This window comes from Phascolarctos cinereus, unplaced genomic scaffold, assembly GCF_003287225.1.
Source record: "Phascolarctos cinereus isolate Bilbo 61053 unplaced genomic scaffold, phaCin_HiC Scaffold_726;HRSCAF=1367, whole genome shotgun sequence".
In the NCBI taxonomy this organism is placed as follows: domain Eukaryota; kingdom Metazoa; phylum Chordata; class Mammalia; order Diprotodontia; family Phascolarctidae; genus Phascolarctos; species Phascolarctos cinereus.
The window spans coordinates 321,858,482-321,880,723 of record NW_027556098.1 but is presented as its reverse complement, the minus strand read 5'-3'; the positions used below and the strand labels follow the sequence as shown (position 1 = coordinate 321,880,723).

At 42.2% G+C, this 22,242-nt stretch overlaps 1 protein-coding gene across 1 annotated transcript in view; it reads left to right on the top strand.

Moving 5' to 3' along the window:
* Positions 1–22,242, top strand: part of TENM4 (teneurin transmembrane protein 4) — a 640,191-nt gene that overhangs the window by 4,744 nt on the left and 613,205 nt on the right. Inside the window, 1 exon segment of the mRNA XM_078156941.1 lies at positions 9,974–10,243. Within this exon segment, the coding sequence (XP_078013067.1) occupies positions 9,974–10,243 (270 nt within the window).

The following is a 22,242-nucleotide window of genomic DNA, read 5'->3' as shown; positions in this document are numbered from 1 at the left end:
AGCCCTGACCTCTGAATGAGAAGAAAGGAACAGTGAATAATAGGTGAAGTAAGACTCCTGTGAGTTAGGTCACCAGGAACATGATACAACTTGTGTGTAGGTTAGGTCTAAAGCCAGAGGGAGAGAGGAAGGAAGGAAGGAAGGAAGGAAGGAAGGAAGGAAGGAAGGAAGGAAGGAAGGAAGGAAGGAAGGAAGGAAGGAAGGAAGGAAGGAAGGAAGGAAGGAAGGAAGGAAGGAAGGAAGGAAAAGAGAGAAAGAGAAAGAAAGAAAGAAAGAAAGAAAGAAAGAAAGAAAGAAAGAAAGAAAGAAAGAAAGAAAGAAAAGAGAAAGAAAGAAAGAAAGAGAAAGAAAGAAAGAGAGAGAAAGAGAGAGAAAGGAGAGGGAGGAAGGAAGGAAGGAAAAAGAAGAGAGGGAAGGAAGGAAAAAAGGGAGAGAGGAAGGAAGGAAGGAAGGAAGGAAGGAAGGAAGGAAGGAAGGAAGGAAGGAAATAAAGAAGGAAATAAAGAAGGAAGGAAGGAAATAAAGAAGGAAATAAAGAAGGAAGGAAGGAAATAAAGAAGGAAAGGAGAGAGAGAAACAAGGGAGGAAGGAAGGAAAAAAGGAAGGGAAGAGCGTTTATTAAGCTCATACTATATGCCTGCACTAAGCCCTTTACAAACATTACCTCATTTAACCAGTGGCTCAGTGGTTCCTGCACATGAAGTGCTTAATAAATTTTTTGTGGTATTGTTATAAAACCATCAATCAGGGGCGGTTAGGTGGCGCAGTGGATAGAGCACCAGCCCTGAAGTCAGGACAACCTGAGTTCAAATCCGGTCTCAGACCAAACACTTGACACTTACTAGCTGTGTGACCCTGGGCAAGTCACTTAATCCCAATTGCCTAAAAATAAAATAAAATCATCAATCATAGGATCATATACTAAAGCTGGAAGGTGCCATAAAAGTAATCAAGTCCAAGCTCTTCATCTTTAGTTGAGGAAACTGAGGCCCAGAGAGCATAAGTGACTAGTCCAAAGTTCCACAGATAAAAAGTGGCAAAACTTTGATTTGAACCCAGGACCTTTGATTCCTGATCCAGCAGTCCTTCCACTATATCACCTAGCCTCCCAATTATACTTGCTAGGCCCCTGATTAAGGGCAGCTATGTGATGCCATAGTACGCAGATTGCTGGACCTACAGTCAGGAGGACTCATCTTCCTGAGTTCAAATCTGGCCTGACATTTACTAGCTGTGTGACCCTAGGCAAGTCACTTAACCCTGTTTGTCTCAGTTTCCTCATCTGTAAAATGAGCTGGAGAAGGAAATGGCAAAACACTCCAATATCTTTGCCAAGAAAACCCCAAATGGGGTCACAAAGAGTAAGACACAACTGAATACAAGTAGGTTCCTAATTAGTGCAAATCATAATCCCCTAAAATGCATCCAAAGTGTATTGCACTCTTCCAAGTCATAGTTATGTCACACATGGTAATTGATTACAGCCCAATAGAGACATGCAGTGCAAATTTGAATAATGAGGCCTCTTTGGGAGATTTATTGTTTGCACTAACCAGGACCAGCTAACCTAGAGTATTGTTTGAGTTCACCTGAAAAGGAAACAAGGCCTAGAAAATCAGACCAAATGAGCTTCTTCCTCAGAAAAAGCTTAAGCTAGGGGCAGCTAGATGGTACAGTGGATAGAGCGCTGGCCCTGGATTCAGGAGGACCTGAATTCAGATCCAGCCTCAGACACATAACACATGCTAGCTGTGACCCTGGGCAAGTCACTTAACCCCATTGCCTAGCCAAAAGGGGGGGGGGGAAGGAAAAAAAAGCTTAAGCTAGCTGGAATGGGATAGAATCAGGGTAGAACTGAGACAGAGAATGGAGGCTTTTCATCAGACTAGGCAGAGGATGAACAGGGCGGAATACGGTCCACACTAGGAATGTCGGACAAAGGATTCTGGGCTGCTTCGGGAATGAATGTGTTCTCTCATGGCAAGAGATATTCAGGCACAGGATGGGTGACCATTCACTCTTGTAGAGACAACATTGAGGGTGTTCATGTCATGAGGGAAACATTCACTATGCACCATGGGCCAAGACACTGTGTACTAAGCGCTTTATATGTATTATTTCATTTGATCTTCACAAAAACCCTGGGAAGTAGGTGCTATTATCCTCATTTTACCATTGGGGAAACTGAGGCAGGCAGAGGTTAAGTGCTTAGTGCCACATAGCTAGGAAGTGTCTGTGTTTGATATGGATGTCAAATACATATTTGAACTCAGATCTTTCTGGCTAGGCCCAGCTGTAGCTGCCTCTAGGCAAGGTTTGGCCGACATGACTTCTGAGGTTCTTCTAACACTAGGCTTCTGTGAGTCAGTGGGATATGTGGACAGTGATAGAAGGGATAAGACAGGTTGACTTTTTTTGTTAATCTTTTCTGCCAGAAAAATAAGGAAAAAAAAGAATTTATATTCCCCAGCCTCTTAAATTAAAAAGGAGTGGGGTGAATTCAGAGCATTCTAAAAAGCTATGGGCAGGCCACCTACAGGGTACCAGACTTGGTGGAAGAAGATCTAAGTTCAAATCCTGGCTCTTCTACTTACTCATCGTGTGACTTGAGGCAAACTTCCTAACCTTGATAAAGCTTAGCTTATTCAGCTCTAAAATGGGAATATTTATCCTTTCTACATCACAAAATTACTGAAGGAATTAAACATGATTTCATATATATATATAATAGCAATGAAGCATAATAAAAATATAAATTGCTGTTATTATTATAGTATTACTGTTAATAAAAGTGGTATAATATAGGAGGTAGCAGAGTCTAGCAGAGAGAGCATTGGGTTTGGAGTCAGGAAGAGCTGGATGTGACTTCCCTCTCACTCACCTTCTAGCAATATTGACCTTGGACACAAGTTAGTTAATCTCCCTGGGCCTCAGTTTCTTTATTTGTAAAATGAAGGGGAAGAAGTATGGGATGATATTCCCCTGCCAGGTTATTTGAAAAACATTCATCCTTACAGTGATGTGAAATAATATATATAAAACATTGTGTAAACCCTGAAGCAGGATAGAAATATAAGACATTATTATCACAGCATGTCAGAGTTGGAAGAGATCTCAGAGGTCACCTAGTCCCACCCACCACTCCCTGAGCAAGATTCCATTCAACAGCATCATTGATAAATGTTCATTCAACTTCCATTTAAAGAATTTTAGCGATGGTGGAGCTCACTCCCTCCTTAGGCAGCACATTATGCTGTTGTACGTAAAATTCTTCTTATTGTTATTATCATTATGTTATTTGGGATTATAACATGAGAGCATTTTAGACATTGTGTAATTGTTCAGTCATTTTTAGTCATGTCCAGCTCTTTGTGACCCCTTTGGGATTTTCTTGGCCAAGATACTAGAGTGGTTTGCCATTTCCTTCTCCAGCTCATTTACACATGAGGAGACTGAGACAAACAGGGGTCAAGTGACTTGCCCAGAGTCATATAGCTAGTAAGTATCTGAGGTCAAATTTGAACTCAGACTGTCCTGACTCCAGGCCCAGCACTCTGTCCAGTGCACCACCTCACTGCCCTTTAGAGATTCTAGAAGGCAGGTTATCAGCCTTGGCCCTAAAAGAAGTAATCTAGGTGATGGTGTGCTCATTTTATACATGGAAATACTGAAGCTTAGCTATGTATTTGCCCAAGGTCAGGCAGCTAGTTAGCATCAGAGTTCTAAGACTTAGACCCCAAGTTTCTTGGCTCCCAATCCAAAATCCATATACCACCTTTCTTGAAGGGCATAACACGTGTAGTCTCAATGTCAGGTTGTGAGGAGAAGGTAGCAAAGAGCCCTGGATTCAGAGTCAGAGGACCTAAGATTGAATCTAGACTCTGCCACATAGTTCGTATGTGGCATCCTCATCTGTAAAACAAGAGATTTGGCCTGGATGCTATCTAGAGTCTCTTCTCCCATTAAATCCTATGAAACTTCACTATTAGGGAACTGGGAAGTGCCATGCTGCAACCCATATGAGCAAGCTTGCCTCTCCACATGGGCAGAGGCCTTCCTGGCTAGACCTCGCCTGCAGCAGTCTGCAGCATACGGTAGCTTGAAGATGGCGGAGCTTGGTGCCAGCTGATGGCTCCAGGGCCAGCAAAGTCATTCATGGCTTGCCAACGTCTGTGTAGCTTTGAGTGCCTAGGAAACCAGTGTGAAATTCATACACACTCTCAAAAGAAATAACCAAGCCACACGAGAACGGAGCCTGTTAATCTCTTGGCCTGGCCCCATAACCAAACCCTGTGCCTGCCATGCAGGGTTCTGTCATTTGGATCCCTTCTGGTTCCCACCACCCCATCCTGGTCTGATCATAGTAACTCACACTTCTATGGTTCTTTAAGGTTCACAGAATGCTTCCATCCTGACAGTTCTTGAGGTAATTAGTACAGGGGATTATTGTCCTCATTATGCAGATAAGGAAAATTAAGCTCACCTTTCTGAACCTCAGTTTTCTCATCTGTAAGAAGGGGCTGTTGATGTTTGAACTCTCCCTTTGGTATGCTTGTTAGGAGCAAAGTAGATCAGAAACTTTGAGGTGCTGCATGAACAAGAGTCATCATTGTTATGTTTACCTGGGGACACACAGACAAGCAAGTGTAGTTAATCCTGGACAAGGCACTTGACTGCAGAATTTCATTTTCTAGAAAATAGAGCTAATAGCATCTGCCTCTCAGACTTCTTGTGTGGATCTGATGAGTCGTATATAAAGTGAGAAAATGAGAAAACTAAGAAAGATGGAGGTTAAGTGACCTGCCCACAGTCATGAGGCTAGTAAATGTCTGAAGCTGGATTTGAGTACAAGTCTTCTTGACTCCAAGTACAGAGTGCATTCACTAGGACATTTAGCTGCCTTACAAGGTAAGTATTATGAGGAGTCACATATGGGAGGCGTATGGGACTGGTTCAGCTCAGAACTAGGAGCAGCGATCAGAAATTTCAGAGAGGCAAATACAGGCTTTGTCTATGGAAAAACTTCCTAGTATTCAGAGGTCTCTTAAGATGCAATGGGCTCCTCAGGAGATATTGGGTTCCCCTTCCCTTGAAGTCCTCAAGCAGTGACAGGTCGACCACTTGTCAGATACATTGTAAATCAGTGGTGTCAACTTCAATAGGAACAGGGCCACTAAACCATACTTAAGGATTCTTGGGCCACAGGTCGACTTAGAAAACTGCATATTAACATTATCTATGTTCTAATGTATTTTTATTTATTTTGTTAAATATTTTTCAATTACATTTTAATCTTGTTTGGTCTACATTTGGGAGTGTGTTTAATACTTGCATTGTAAAGAATATTCTTTTTCAAATCCAATTTAGGGTAGGTGGTGCCTAAGATCCCCTTTAGCTCCCAAATTCTGGGATGATACGAAGTTGTTGTTCAGTCATTTTCAGTCATGTCTGACTCTTTGTGACCCCATTTGGTGTTTTCTTGGCAAATATACTGGAGTGGTTTACCATTTCCTTCCAGCTCATTTTACAGATGAGGAAACTGAGGCAAATAGGGGTAAGTGACTTGCTCAGGGTCACACAGCTTAGTAAGTGTCTGGGGCCAGATTTGAACTCATGAGGAGTGGTCTGTATTCTCCGCACGACCTAATGCCCTGGTACAAAAGTAGCATGATAAAATAGAGTGAGCATTGGATTCAGAGTCAAGTGCACCTGGGTTTGGATACAGGATCTGCCTTTTAATGTCTTTGAGCAAAATACTTGACATTCTGGGCTTGTTACCTTGTCTATACAGTGTGAGGGACTAGATGATGCCTAAGGGTCCTTTTACACTCTAAATCCTGTGATTCTTGGGAAGGGAGAGAGGAGAAGGCATGCAAAATGCAGTGAGAAACTCAGAAGGAGCAGGGAAGCCTTCATGAGGAAGGTGGTACCTGAGGCAGACCTTTGAAAGAAGGGAAAATATCTACATTACCTGTGTTCTATTGTATTTTTATTTATTTTGCTAAATATTTTCCAATTACATTTTAGTTTTGTTTGGTCTATACTTGGGAGTGTGTTTCACATTTGTTGTGGTTTTAGAGGATAGTTTTTCTGAGTTGAGATAGGGGAAAAGGGAGTCCAGGCCAGGCTGAGAGTTGATATGAATAAAGACAAGAGAGGTAAGAGAGGGCAGGATAAGATTGGGGGAAAATAAAAGTGTTTTGGTTGGATGGACGAGAGAATACATGAAGGGTATTCATGTTATTTTCACAATAAGGCATCAGAAAATCCAACTGGAACCAAATTGTGGAGGACCCCAGAGACAGAACTAGAAACCATAGATGGAAATTACAGCAAAACAGATTTCAGCTTAATATGATGGGAAACTATATAAGAATTACAGTCGTCTCAGAGTTGAGTGGATGCCTCAGGAGGTAGTGGGCTTCCTGTCACTGCAGTTATTCAAGTGTAGAGGCTAGAAGATGACTTATTAGGTCTGTTGTAGAGTGGGTTCATATTCAGAGACAGGTTCAACCAGATGTCTGCAACTCGGAGACCTGATCCCATGACATCCTTGAATGCTTATCTAGTCGATCACTCAGCAAACATCTAATTATCTAATCCATGCCAGGCACTATTAGGCTCTGGAGATTGACATCGGATGAAGCATTCTCTGTCTTCGTAGAGCTGACATTCCATCAGCTAGGTGGTGGCCCAGTGGCTAGAGTCCTGCACCTGGAGTCAAGAAGACTTGAGTTCAAATGTGTCCTCAGACACTTAGTAGCTGTGTTACCCTGGCCAAGTCATTTAACTTTGGATTGCCTCATTTTTCTTAACTGTAAAATGGAGAAAATAATAGCCCTACCTCCCAGGGTTGTTAAGATCAAATGAGATAATATTGGTAAAGCACTTCATACACATAGCCTGGCACATAGTAGGTGCTTAATTTCCTTCCTTCCATTGGAGAAACATGTATATATGTGTGTATACACATGTGTACATATATACGTGTGTATGCATTGCATGAGTGTATACATATGTAGGTATATGTGTATATGTATATAAATGTATGTGGGTTATATGAATGCATGTATGCATTATGTATATGTATCCACACATACATGGGTATATGTGTCTATCTATACCCATACTCATACATATATGTGTTGTTTCCCCGATGGAAAGAAGGAAACATGTATCAAATACATGTACATACACATTGTATATGCATGCATATATATACTTACATGTACACATATGTAACACATATATACATATACGCAAGTATATGTATGTGTCTGCATATACACACATACATATACATATGTGTATGTGTATGTGTATGTATTACACATTTATAAATACAAAATTACATACAAAATCATCATGGAGCGCTTGAGCCTGGAAGGATGAGAAAGGCTTTATGTAGAAGGGGGCACGAGCTAAGTTTTGAAGAAAGCTAGAGATTCTAAGAGGCCAAGGTAGGGAGAGATTGTATTCCTGGTATAAAGGGCAGATTTGCAAAGGCGTAGAGGTGAAAGATGAAGTGACATGCTTGAGGGGTGCCAGGGGTCCATAGAGTGTGTGAAGGAGAAGGATGTGTAATAAATTCGGAGAGGCAAGTGGGAGTCAGATAGGGAGGGACATTAAATGTGAGACAGAAGGCTTTGAAGTTCATCCCAGAATCAATAGTCATCAGAGTTTCTAGAGCCTGCAGTGACTTGGTCAGACCTGTGCTTTAGCAGTATCACTTTGGCATTTGCTTGGAGGCTGGATTAGAGGAATGGACAAGGGGAGGGGGAAATGGAAGCGAGGAGAAGATTGCTAGGCAGGAAGCTCTTGCACCAGTCCAGGTGAGACCTGAGACCCACACTAGGGTAGTGGCCACAGGAGTGGAGAAAGAAGGAAGAAGGAGAAAAGTGATATGGAGGTAGATTTGATAAGGCTTAATTAAAGGATTCTTACACAAAAGCATCATGATGTGATGGCTAGAGATTGGCTTGGAGTCAAGAAGACTTGGATTTGAATCGTACCTATAACACTTACTAGCTATATAACTGGGCAGCTAGGTGGCACAGTAGATAGAGTGCCAGGCCTGGAATGAGGAAGAACTGAATTCAAATTTGACCTCAGATACTTACTAGCTGTATGACCCTGGGCAAGTCACTTGGCCCTGTTTGCCTCAGTTTCCTCATCTGTCAGATGAGCTGGAGAAGGAAATGGCAAACCATGCCAGTATCTTTGCCAAGAAAAGCCCAAATGAAGTCATGAAGAGTTGGACACCACTGAACAACAGTAACAAAGCTGTATAACCCCTGGCCCATTGCATGACCTTGCTAGGATTCAGTTTCCTAATTTGCAAAGTGGGAATGATACCTGTAATATTTCCTACACAAGGTGACAGCAAGGTTTACAGGGTGGTATGAGGCATGTAAAGAGCTTTACAAACCTCAAAGCATTGAACACGTCAGTTATAATTATTCTCTAGGCAATGGGGAGCATTTGAAGTTTTTAGAGTTGTAGTGGCAATTTAGAGGAGTCTGCAGAAAGCTTAGATAGGCAATACGTTAATCAACAAGCATTTACTATATGCCATGCACCATGCTAAATTCTGGGGATGCAAAGACAGGTAAAAATAGTCTCTGCTCTCAAGTAGCTCATAGGCTAATGGAGAAAAAAAAAAACTACCATGCAAATCGCCATGTGCATACAAGTTATATACAGGGAAAAAGGGGAGTGCTCTCAGAGGGAAGGCACTAGCAGAGGGAGGGAACTCTTGAAAATGGTGGAATTTGAGCTGATTCTTCAAGGAGGCATGGACGAAGAGTGAGGAAATTCCAGGCATGGGGGACAGACAGGGAAAAAAAGAGATGGGGAGCAAGAGTGTTTGAGGAACAGCAAGGAGGCCTGCGTCATTGCATCACAGAGAACATGGAGAGAAGTAAAAGGGAACAAGACGGGAAAGGCTGTTAAGGATTGTAAATATCAACAAGAGGATTTAATATTTGATCCTAGAAGTAACCGGCTGGGCACTGTATTCAAAGCTTGATGTCAGAAGATGTGGGCTCTGGAACTAGCTCTAATATTCACCAGTTGTGTGACCTTGGGAAAATCACTTCGTTTCTCTTTGGGTCTCTGTTTTCTCATCTATGTTGTTGTTGTTCAGTCATTTTTCAGTTGTGTCTGACTCTTTGTGACTCCTTTCAGGGTTTTCTTGGCAGAGATACTGGAGTGGTTTGCTATTTCCTTCTGCAGCTCATTTTACAGATGAGGAAACTGGGACAAACAGGGTTAAGTGACTTGTCCAGGGTCACGCAGCTAGTAAGTGAGGCTAGATTTGAACTAAGGAAGATCAATCTTCTTTACTCTAGGCCCAGCTCTCTATACACTGAGCTACCTAGCTGTTCTTCCCAAATAGAAACTCTCCCTTATAACAAATAAGTATAGCCTCACAAAACAAATTAACACATTTCCCATGTCTGAAAACACATATGCCTTACGTGTATTATATGTGTTATATGTATAATTGTTATTATAATACTATACTATGTTGTTTTTGTGGTTGTTATTCAGTTGTTTTAATATGTCTGACTCTTCATGATCCCATTTGGGGTTTTCTCGGCGTAGATACTGAACTGGTTTTCCACTTCCTTCTCCAGCTCATTTTACAGATGAGGAAACTGAGGGAAGCAGAGTCAAGTGACTTGCCCAGGGTCACACAGCTAGTAAGTGTTTGAGGCCAGATTTGAACTCAGGAAGATAAGTCTTACTGACTCCAGGCCCAGCACTCTATCTGCTGCACCACCTAGCTGCCCTCATCTATAAAATGGATTTAATTTTGCATGCACTGCACATGTGTGAGGATTGTTGTGAGGACTGAACTGTGAATCCTTCAGAAGTGGTACCCAGTAGAACCACACTGACTTAATTAGGGAGCAAGCCAGAGACTCCTCCTTGGCTACCAACTCACACACATCATTTTATTTTCTTCTAGGTGCCAACTTCTCTCTTCGAGAGCTGGGGCTGGGAGAGGTGACCCCACCCCATGGAACTCTGTACAGGACAGACATTGGCCTGCCCCACTGTGGCTACTCCATGGGGGCTGGCTCAGATGCTGATGCTGAGGCTGAGGCCGTCTTGTCCCCCGAGCATCCAGTAAGACTGTGGGGCCGGAGCACCAGATCCGGAAGGAGCTCCTGCCTGTCGAGCCGGGCCAACTCCAACCTCACCCTCACTGACACTGAGCACGAGAACACGGAGACTGGTGAGTGGCCCATGAGTGATGGATGGCCTAAGCTTCAGATTTTTCCCCTGCTTTTTAATCTTTAATTACAGTATCCATGTAACACTCCATCATTTTCTACTCTGGTGAGGAGGGTGAAAAATTGTTTCTCTCTTAGCTGTCAGAAGTCACGGTCATGCAAAACATTTGTCAATGAGCTACCAAAGCAGAGGCAGCCCCTTGTTACTGTCAGAAGAGAGAGGTAGCTAGATAGTTACTTTGTTATAGTATTGTTCCTGATGCGGGCCTTCCCTGAATATGTCACACCCCTAATAGGAGATCTCTTTGAAAATGAAAAAAAAAAAGAGAGAGAGATAGAGACACCCATGCATGCATACACATATATATAGTGACACAGTGAAGAAACAATTAAAATATCTTTACTTAGAAAGTTGGACTATTGGATGGCTGAGGGTTGGGTATGATGGGAAGCTGCCCTGACTAGACTAAAAGTTGCAGCCCTGGGTAAGGCACCATGGATGAATTCAGACACCTGATTGGTGAAGCTTGCTTACAAAGTCAAATTCTTAATGTGGAAGGTTAGCAAAAAGGGTGCACAAGAACCAATCAGCACTATGGCCATTAGAGGCTACATTTAATTTCTCTCTAGACTGTATTTGGCAGAAGGGTGCAGCCTAATTCAGATCAAGCATGATACCTATGAGGTCCAGCAATTTTCTGTGGGAGCTGAAGCCCCCAAATGGTCTACCTAGTGTTTGGATGTCAAAACCACTGTCTTGGGCTGCCTGCCTGGTAGGAGGTGTGAAACTTTGGTCGTCTGTACTTTTTAGAGGATGACTTCCCAGAGAAAGCATTTCATCTTTAGGTTGCCTAGAACTTTGAGTTAAATGTCTTTCCTTTCCTCATCATCTATTCTTATCATATTTCAGATAATCTTTCTGCCAACCATCCCATTTCCCCAGAAGTCATGTCACGTGATGAAAGGATGAGTGAAAAGTTGGTTCAGTAATACTTGAGCAAGGGAATATTAGGGAAGGGGGATGGGAACAGAGGGTAGAAGTCTTCCTCCTTGTTCTCCGTGTGTGTAGAACTTTCAGCAGCATTTCACCTGTGAGGTCTAGGCCTGTGGTGAGACATTCTGTTCTGTTGGGACGTGCTTCAATAGATGGGCCAACATAGCCCAAGGAATGCTAACATGAAAGTGAGGAAACATGATGGAATCCAGGATCTGAAACTTACTAGAGGTGTGACTTTGAACAGGTCACTTCCCCTTTCTGAAACTGTTTTCTCATTTGTATAATGGAGATTGTAATAATTGTACTACATACCTCACAGGGTTGTAAAGAGGGAAATGCTTTGTAAGGCTGAAGGGCTTGGTAAAAATAAGAATTATTGGTTGTTTTGTTTTTATTCACTCCTTTATTATTTCGAATGCATCAGAATAGCTGCAGTTGTGTAAAGAGTCAGATTCCCCCAAGCATTCAACCAAAAACTTGTACTGACTTGTTAGAGAAAAGGGGGGAAATAAGGACCAAATCTCTGAATGCTTAGCTTCAGACCCTAGCAATGAAGAGATTACTATGGCATACATGTCATATGGTAGTCTTCCTGTCCTGACTTTTGGAGATATGTGAATAGAGCAATGTCCCCCTGACACCTGTGGCCTTTTCAGTCCTTTCAACATCTCTCTTATCCAACAACGTTTTTTCATTCACAAAATCACCCCTTTAGTTGAGCCCTTCATGACCTGTTAACTAGATCATAGCAGCAGTCTCCTCCTGGATCTCCTTGCCTAAAGGCTTTCCCCACTCCTGTCCATCCTATGCACTGTTCCAAAGTAGTTTTCATTAAGTACAGGTCTGACTATGTCACTCCCCCATTCATTCAACTCTGTTGACTTCTTTTTGCTTCTTTGGAAGCCCTGCATAACCTGGCCCCAACGCATCTTCCCAGCCTCATTGGCCACTGTTCCCTCTCCCCCACTATGTTATCCAGCTACACTGGCCTTCTCTCCTTTCCTCATCCATCTTCCTTCCCATCTCTGTGATTTTGCTGACTGTCCCTCATGCTTGAAAAGCACTCCTTCTTTACCTTCACATATTAGAGTCTCTCGCTTCCCTTGAGACACAGCTCAGGTACTATCTTATGTAATATGCCTTTCCTGATTTCCTCAGTTGCTAGTGCCCTCTCCCCCAAACTACCTTGTGTTTACCTTGTATTTTACTTTGAATATATTTGTACTCATTTGCTTTATATTTATGCTATGCATTTTGCAGTTTGTACATGTAGTCTCTCCCCCCATTAGAATATCAACTCATTGACAGTTGGGATTGTTTCATTTTTCTCCTTTGTGCTTGTATCACCAATTCCTACCACTGAACCTGGTAATAAATGCTTGTTGAATCATTGATTGATTGATGGGCCACAGACTGATGCAACTGAAGGATGATATTTGAGTTACTCGGGTCCCATGTTGAGCACAGAAAACGGAAGACATGAGGGCTATGTGATAACTGACTTTCAGCTAGTGAAAGGTTGTCCCATGAAAGGCAACATGATAGAGTGGAGAGAGGGCTGGCTTTGTAGTCTAGAAGACCTCGATTCACATCCTGCCTCTGACAATGAACTGTAGCATGTAGCTGGGAGACTCAGTGTCAATAAACTCGTACAATATGGTGAAAAGAGGCATGAACTTCAAGTCAGAGGGTCTAGATTTGAATACTGGCTCTGCTGCATAGCACAGTGCCTGGCACAGGGTAGATGTTTAATAAATGCTGATTGATTGATTGATTAATTGTCACTTGGTACCTATGTGATCTCAGGCAAATATCTCAGTGTCCTTGGTCCTCAGTTTTTTCATCTACAAAATGAAGGGGTTGGTTGAGAGATCCCTTCAAGCTCTAAATCTATATTCCTTCTGTAAGTTGCAAATAAATTGTTGGTCTGAGTCAGAGGAGATTCCATATAAGAAAAGCTCAACAATGAAATCATAATCCATACCCCATTCCCCTCTACACACACACACACACACACACACACACACACACACACACACACACACACACACACACACACACAGCTTTAGGAAGAACAATTATTTATTCTCTTTGTGGTCTCAAAGGGCAGAACTAGAAATAATAGGTGGAAGATACAGAGAGGTAGGGGGTCATGACGGGTCAGACACAACTGAAATGACTGAACAAAAAAAAAGGGTAGATGTTAGCTTACTATAAAGAAAAATTTCCAGATACATCAAACTGTTGAATAGTAGAACTGACTGCCACGAGCAGGAACAAGTTCCCTGTCGCTAGAGGTATTCAAGTGAAGACCTGTCCGGGCTGATACAGAAGGGATTCCTATTCAGACGTGAGGTCAGCTAGATGATTTCTGAGGTCCTCTCCAGCTTACAGATTCTGGGATTCTAAGTGCAGACACTCCCTACGCAATGGGGCCAGCCAAAGTTTCTTTTCAGTATCATGCCTGATACTACATACCCTAAGGCCACTGTAATAACCCACAACTCCACCACCAAGAACAACTCGGATCCCGTCAGGTGAAGATGATCCTAGCTCACTTCCCTGCCCTATTGTTTCCCGTGACGAATTTTCAAAGATATAATCAGTATGAGGTGAGCTATACTCATAACAAGGTCAACGCTGTTCTCTCTTCCCTTAAATGTATAACCACTCTAGCCGGGTCCTTGTGGTAGAAACAAGGAAGCCAAAGGGGTACAGGAACCAGACAGCTAGCTTGACACGAAGACAACAGTATTATTTGTTCTTTTAAAGGCTTCTTTCCATGGAGCTGTAGTGACAAATGATCATTTTTACTTAAAGCAGTGACAGGGTGAAGCACACACCTCCCACGTTATTGTATGTTCATGTTCAGCTGAATTACAGCTGAATTAAGCTTCTGTTGGGTGATAATGACACGTTAGACAAGGCTGAAGATACACAGGAGAATATGAAAGTGGTTACCTGCTTCTTTTCCTTCTTCAAGCCCACATTTGTTGAATTCTCATAGGAGTTAGAGCTGGAAAGGCCTTTGAATATCAAGTCATCCAAACCCCCAATTTTAGAGATGAGGGAAATGAGGCCTAGAGAGATTAACAGATTTGTCCAAGTTTACACAGGTGGTATGTGTAGCTGAATGGGGATTTGGACCCACTTCACCTGACTCTGAAGCTAACATTCTTTCCATTTCACTACCCTTACAGTTGTTTTCTTAGGGCATCCATTTAAGGGGTAGATGTAGGAGAGTTAATTCCCGTTGCCTGGATTAGGCTCGGTTTGCTTAGGAAAGGTAAGACAAGTGAAGATTCAATGGATGAAGTTTTCCTTCTAGCATCTTTGTGTTTACAGAGACTTAATAGTACAAGGAGAAGGGGCTTTCTTCCCCAGGCGTGGAATCTTGAGAGCAGAGACAAGGGAGCTCCAGAGGGATGTGTTTAGCTAGCCTAGTCAGCGTCCAAGTTTCACTGTTCATAATCAGACCAGCTCAGGTTTGGCTCTTGTTTCATCCCCTGTTATCCTGCAAAGACCAATAACCCTTTACTTTGAGGACACCACATCCACGTAGATACAGTCGAGCTTCAGACCGCATCCAGTCTCATGGGAACCCAAAAAACCACAGCAATCCACAGAGAAGGATCAGCAGGAAGTAAATTCCCGGGTTTCTGTTAGTGAGAAAAGCCCCTAGTTCCACAGTCTGGATCCTTTCTCCCACCTGCAAAAGGCACAGCATCCTACAACACATTTCATGAGAGAGTCGCCTGCTTCTGTTCCACAGATCAGCAGGTCAGAGTTGTCTCTTCCACTGGCTTTTATTCTCCATCGGTCAATTGATTACATGGCAGGAAGAGTGAAAGAGAATGGCCTCAGTCACAAATGAATGAATAAAAAAATGAATGCAAAAGCATGTGCTTACTATGTGCCAAGTGCTAGGAATGCAAATCGAAGAAATGATGCCCACTTTGTAGCTTAGAAATACAAGTAGGAAAAGCCAAAGCTGATTTCTCTTATACGTACTGTCTCCCTCTGTTCTCAAGGAGCAGGAGATAATTCATGTGAGAAAATTCAACTATTGGACGAATAGAAAGGCCTGAAAGTCCCAAGGGTGAAACAGTAGATCAGACGGCAAGATCCAGGGGTCCTTAGCAAAACAAAAGAGACTCAATTTCTCTTTCATATGCCAGACCTTGAAATATTTGATAAGAAACATCATTAATTTTGTTTCTACCTCCAAGGTAACATTCAGGATTCTTTTAACCAGTCCTCATATGAATAGCCCTTCCCCATTTTAGTCACCTTTCCTAAAATGTGGCTGCCAGAACCTAACCCAGTACTTCAGATGGAGTCTGACCAGAGTATAGAGAGATTGTGATTACCCTCCCTCCATACACACTATCCCTCCCTGGATACAGCCTATGTTCTCTCGGGATTTTTTAATTAGCGCGTCCCACTGCTGATTTATTCTGAGCTTGCAGTCCTCCAAAACTCACTGATCTTTTTAAGATTCACTTAGAAACACTCCTTGTGTCTCGTAGTTATGAAAGTCATTTTTACCCCAATTCTAAGACTTTACATTTCCCCACAGTCAAAGTATGTAGCCTCTATTATCCATATGCAATCTCTCAGCATCTCCACACATTCATTAGACTTCCCTCCCCCCCAAAAAAACAAACAAACAAACAAACAACACTGTAGTTTGTCTCTAACCAGTGGGAAAGAGTGGGCTTTGTTCTTACTCAACTCATACAAGTGTGGCCAACTTCACCTTCTCTAAATAACTCATTGTCACTTCATAAGGTAATCAGTGTACTCAACTTAAAATGTATGGTCACAGGATAATAGAGTTGGAGTTTAAGGGGATGTTAGAGACCTTTTATAGATGAGGAAATTGAAGCTCAGAAAGCTAAGTGACTTGCCTAGTGTCTGTGGGCAGATTTGGACCCTTATCTTCCTGGCTCCAAGTCTACTATACCATACTACCTCTCAATCTCTCCCAGACAACTTCTGGGACTCATTTATGGGAGACCTATGAAACATGAACAATGGCAGCTCCCATCAACACAGACTTTGATTCTACTGCCAAGCTATATAATTGCATTATTCAATAATAATTGTCAACAGTATTGATAGACTCTGTGCCTTTAGCTGAGGTCAATGTGGACATTCCATGAAGTTACCATAAATAACAATTTTTATGGGCTCCATTAAAGCCAATTTTTCTACTGAAGGTTAATGTCAGTATCTTTTATGTCAGTGTTTAATATCCAAAATAAATATAATATTGACTTGGTATTGTAAACTCTTGAAGCTCTGTGGTAAAATACAAGACAAGCTAGAAAGTTAGAAAGAAGATGTTTTCTGAGTACAGGCTTTGGATGGAATATGGATCTTAACTGGTCCAAGTCAATTGCTTCATCTTCTGTTAATGGTTCAAGCCACAAAGAAAGGGCAGCCTCATCATGTAGCATTTCTTGCATATCCCCTTTTCTTTCCTCTGACATTGCCACCAACCTTGCTCCAGGCCTTCATCACCTTATTCCTGGCCTATCACAATAGCCTACTGATTGATTGCCTTGTCTCTTCCCACTCCCCTCCTTCCTCTACTCTGCCATCAGATTGATCTTCCTACATTGTAGGTTTGACCACATCATCTCATTAGTCAATAAACTCCAGTCATTTCCTATCACCTCCAGGATCACATATTACATCCTCTGGGCATTCAGACCTGTCTAGTTTGCTTACATCTTATACACACACACACACACACACACACACACACACACACACAATGATCCAGTGAATCTGGCCTTCTTGTCCTTCCTAGAAAAAGACACTCAATCTCCTGACTCCAGTTATTTTCACTGGCTGTCCCCTATGCATGGGATATTCTTCTTCACCTCTATCTCTTGGTTTCTTTGGCTCCCTTCAAGTCCCAGATAAAATCCAACCTTCTTCCAAAAGTCTTTTGTTTTCTCCCTTGATATTAATGCTTTGCCTCTGTTGATTATCTAAATTTTGTTCTGTGTGTGTCTTGCTTACACATAGTTGTTTATTTGTTTCCCCCATTAGATTGTGAGCCCTTGAAAGCAGAAACTGTCTTGTTTTTGTTTGTATCCCCAGCACTTAGCACAGTGTCTTCCCTTCCCTTCCCTTCCCTTCCCTTCCCTTCCCTTTCCCTTTCCTATCCAGTGCCTGGATAAATAAGTGCTTAATAATTGCTTGTTGAGTCTCTGACATGTGCCCAGTTTGGTCAGGAGCAACAATAGTCTTACCTTCATCTTCTCACTCATGTCAGCATACACACAGATAATAATCATACTGAATTGTATGATTGTTTATCAGTGTTACAGAGGAAGGGGACTCATACGTGAGCTGCATAGCACAGATATTGTAGGTGTGTCATGTGAGAAGCACCCATAGGAGTGTGATGTTCAAACACCAGGAGGAGAAGTGTGGTACAATGGAAATGGTGTGGGAGTCTGGTCACTCGGGAGGTCCCCAGTTCCAGCACTTTGTTTACTGTGTAACCTTGGGCAAGTCATTTTACCTCTGTGGTGGTTAAAATCTCTCCCCTTTGTACAACGAGAGGCAGGTCAGTTCTAGCTCAAGGATCCAAAGATCTGCAGGTCCAAGTCATACCCATTCTTTAAAGCCACATCCAGGACCAATCCAGCCTCTTCCTACCAAGGTGACCTTGGGCAAATCAGCAAGCCTTTCTGAGCCTCAGTTTCATCATGGATTAAATTGGTTATGTGATACATCTAGTCAATTTATAGGTTTTTATGAAGATGAAATAATAAAACCTATATAAACTTCAAAATACTATATAAATATTGATTATTATTGCCATCTCTCACCCAGCCTCTCATGGTCGAAATCTTTTTGGTCTTTTCTTTGTATCTTTCCTCTCCTTCAATTTTTTATATGCAATGAGTTACCAAGTGTCTTTCTTTTACTTACGTATTATCTCTTCCCTCAGTCCTATTCACTTTATCTCCCTGGATACACATTGCCTTCTTATAGGCCACCGTTGCCAGCAACCTGGACTCTTGTGGTAGGGATCTTTGCACATTTACCCTCTCCCCAATCCAATCTATCCTTCGTTCCACTGCCAAGCTCATTTATCTTATGTAAAACCTGGTGGGTTTCACTCCCCTGCTCAGCAATCTATAATGGTTCCCTGTTACCTTTAAATAATATTCAAACCTCCGATATCAGCAGAGACAGGATTCAAGTTCAGGTCTTTGGACTGCAAATCCAGTGACCTTTCCACTACACATTGTCTTAACACACAGGAGCATGACAGGGGCTGGAGGGGAGGAATCACCCTCCCTTTTCTGGAAAGGGAATAAAGCTGAGTTGATGGACTTGATTATACAATAAAAGGATGAGCAGAGAGGATACTGTTAGTTCCCTGGGTGATCATCCCTGATCCTCTAATGGCCTAGGCTATTTACTGGCCAGGAAGCACAGAGGTCTTTGAATGACTTCTCTCTCCCCTAAGTGCCCTTCAAAAAGCAAATGCCATTTCCTACTATTTCTCTGAAGGCAAGACGCTATCATGCTAAAAAAAAAAAAGTCTGGCATGGCAGAATTGAGGATGCTTCCATCCTTGCATTCATTGACCTGAGAGAAGTTGTTGGGTGTTTGCAACCAACTACAAATGTGTTTTTGATTTAAAAAAAAAAAAGAAAAAGAAAGATGGAAAAAAAATAGGTCCTTCCTGAAAGGGCAAGGATGATTTGGAAAATATTCCTGTGCCTTTAGGAAGTTATATTAAGGTCACATTTAAGAGGCACAACTCCTAAGATTAAATTATAGCATCACAGTAAAAGCATCGGGACACACAAACTAGAGTCAGAGTCTACTTCCAAGTATAGTTAGGTCACTGAGCTTTTTACCAACTGGGCGACATCCCTAGAATCAGAAGTAGGAAGCTTGGGTTTGAACCCCAATTCTTTAGCCTCCTAGCAATTTGATTCTGGGCATGTAAGTTAACATCTGAGCCTGAATTTCTGCATCTATAAAATGGGAATAATCCCTGTATGGCATATTTCTTGGAACTATTGTGAGGAAAGCATTTTGTAAACCTAGAAGGAAGCTAAGGGCCAAATATATAAATGCTGGACCTACAGTAAGGAAGACATGAATTTGAATCCTGCTTTAAGATGTTTATTAGCTATGTAAGTGACCTCAGGCAATTCACTTAGTCTCTCTCAGGTTCTGTTTCTTTATCTGCAGAAATGGAATAATAACAACACCTACTTCACAAGGTTGTTACAGGATAATATATGTGATTTTGTTGTTGAGTTATTTCAGTTCTCCCTGACTCTCCATGACCCCATTTAGGGGTTTTCTTGGCAGAGACACTGGAATGTTTTGTCATTTCCTTCTCCAGCTCATTTGACAGATGAGGAAACTGAGGCAAACAGGATTAAATGACTTTGCCCAGGGTCACACAGCTAGTTAGTGTCTGAGGCTGAATTTGAACTCATGTCCTCTCTCCCCTGAACCACCTAGCTGCCTGGCAACATATGTGAAATGCTTTGAAAAACGTAAAGGGCTTTATAAATGCCAGCCATCATTGTTGTTGTTGTTAGGACTCCTCTTCCTCAAAGCATTGTAGAATGATGAGTTCTTCTTGTGATTGCTGTCCATAAGAGCAGCAAGGAGATAATCCCATGGAGTGAAAAGAGCCTGTCTCCTCAGTCCAGAAATCTGCCTTGTCTTCTTGGCTGGGTCACTAACCAGCTGGAAGACTTTGAATGAGCAGCTATCATTTGTGAGCCTCCATATTCTCCTCTGTAAAGTGGAGATGGTGATCTTTGTACCATCCACCTTACAGGGGTTTGACAAGTATGAAAATTAAATCAATATAGAAAAGGTGATTTGTAACCTCTGTAGAAATGTAACAGTCCATAGTATGCGAAATCAGAAAAGACCCTAGAGTCTTCTTGTAGGCCAGCATGGGTCGCTTATAGAACATTCCAGAAGAGAGACCCTTTGTGTGAAGAGCTCTGGTGAAAGGGACTCTCTTGCCCTCCCCAGGGGTCCAGAACATTTCTGGACAGCTCTAATTGCTAAGAAGCTTTCCCTCATGTTGAGCTTAAATTTGCCTCTAAGTAATGCCTCTTCCCTTCCCTCTCCCTTTCCTTTCCCTTCCCTTCCCTTCCCTTTCTTTCCCTTTCCCTTTCCCTTTCCCTTTCCCTTCCCTTTCCCTTTCCCTTTCCCTTTCCCCTTCCCCTTCCCTTTCCTTTTCCCCTTCCCCTTCCCTTTCCCTTTCCCTTTCCCTTTCCCCTTTCCCTTTCCCTTTCCCTTTCCCCTTTCCCTTTCCCTTTCTCCTTTCCCTTTCCCTTTTCCCTTCCCTTTCTCTTTCCCTTCCCTTGCCCTTATTTATGAGAAGGAAAACAGAAGGAAGCCAATTTCCTTCTTTTACTGAAGAAATTGGGTTCAGAGAGGTCAAGGCATTTGTCCTGAATCTCCCAACTTGAAAACATCAGAGCTGGAATTTGAACCACCATCTTTAGAGTACAGATCCAGGGCTTTTTGGACAGTTTCCTGTCTTTGCTGTTATTGTCCTCGTGTTTCATAGTAAGAAGCCTGCAGTCCCTTAGAAACCCGGTGTTCAATCTGGAGGAAGAAGTAAGTGGGAGGGATTCAAAGCTATGCTAATTTAAGATGGATTGCATTTTCGAAAACTAGGTTAAGACCTGCTGTGTGCAGAGGTGCAGAAAAACAACGTTTTGCTTTTAATTTAAGCAATCACAATTTGCAATTCCGAAAGTGATGGTGTATAGAATGACACACTCTTATTTAAAGGTTTTGTTGTTGTTGTTGTTGTTTTTAATTCATTTCCCCCTTTGGGAAATTCAGTTCTGCTTTAGAAGAGTGACTTTTCGGGCCACCTTGATTATTTAGCAGACCCAGAGTGAGGCTGACAAAGGGGGGTGGGGTATTCATACTCACCCTTTGTAACCATGGACAAGTTGCTTTCCCTATCTGGGTCTCAATTTCCTTATCTATCAAATGAGGATAAACATATTTGTACTATCCACTTCTGCAGCATATGAGGAATTTGTTTTGTAAATAAGTTCAATTGAAATATCAGTGATTTAAAGGAATTCAGTGTTGTTGCTTTTCACTGATTTCCATGGTGTCTGACTCCTCATGACCCTGTTTGGAGTTTTCTTGGCAAAGATACTGGAGTGGTTGGCCATTTCCTTCTCCAGCTCATTTTATAGATGAGGAAACTGAGGCAAACAGGGTTTTGTGACTTGCCTAGGGTCATACAGCTAGTAAGTATCTGAGACCATATTTGAACTCAGGAATAAGTCAACCAGGCCTGGTGCGCTATCCACTACAACACCTAGCTTCTCCCAAACAAATTACTAAGTAGGCCTTATTTATAGAAGGAAAAGTCCCTCAACAGGCAAGTACCTCTCTACTTTGTCTTCTGCTCTTCCTCCCTCCCACCCTCAGCTGTATTCAGACTGACCTACTCATTGTCCCTCCTCTAGGCCCAGCTCATGGCATTCCCACTGCATAAAGTGGCTTCCCCCTCCCCCCTTTCCTGATCATCCTTAATGCTAGTGCCTTCTCTCAGTAGAATCTCTCTGATTTATCCTGTATATATCTTGTTTGTACACAGTTGTAGACTTGAGAGTCAGGACTGTGATTTGCCCTTTCTTTGTATCCCAAACACTTAGGATAGTGCCTGTTGCATTGACAGCTTAATAAATAACTGCTTATCAATGACTGCCAACCCTTTCCCATTGACAATATTCACCTACCTTGAGAGACACCTCCTCCCAGAAACTTTCCCTGACCATCTAAAGCCATGGTTACCCTTTCCTCCTCTCTATTCTTTTTAATTAATGTATTTTGATTTATCAACAATCACTTCCATATGCTTTTGAGTTTTTAATTTTTCTCCCCCTCCCTCCCCACCACCCTCCTTAAGAGGGCATGCAATCTGATATAGGCTATACATATACATTTCTATTAAACATA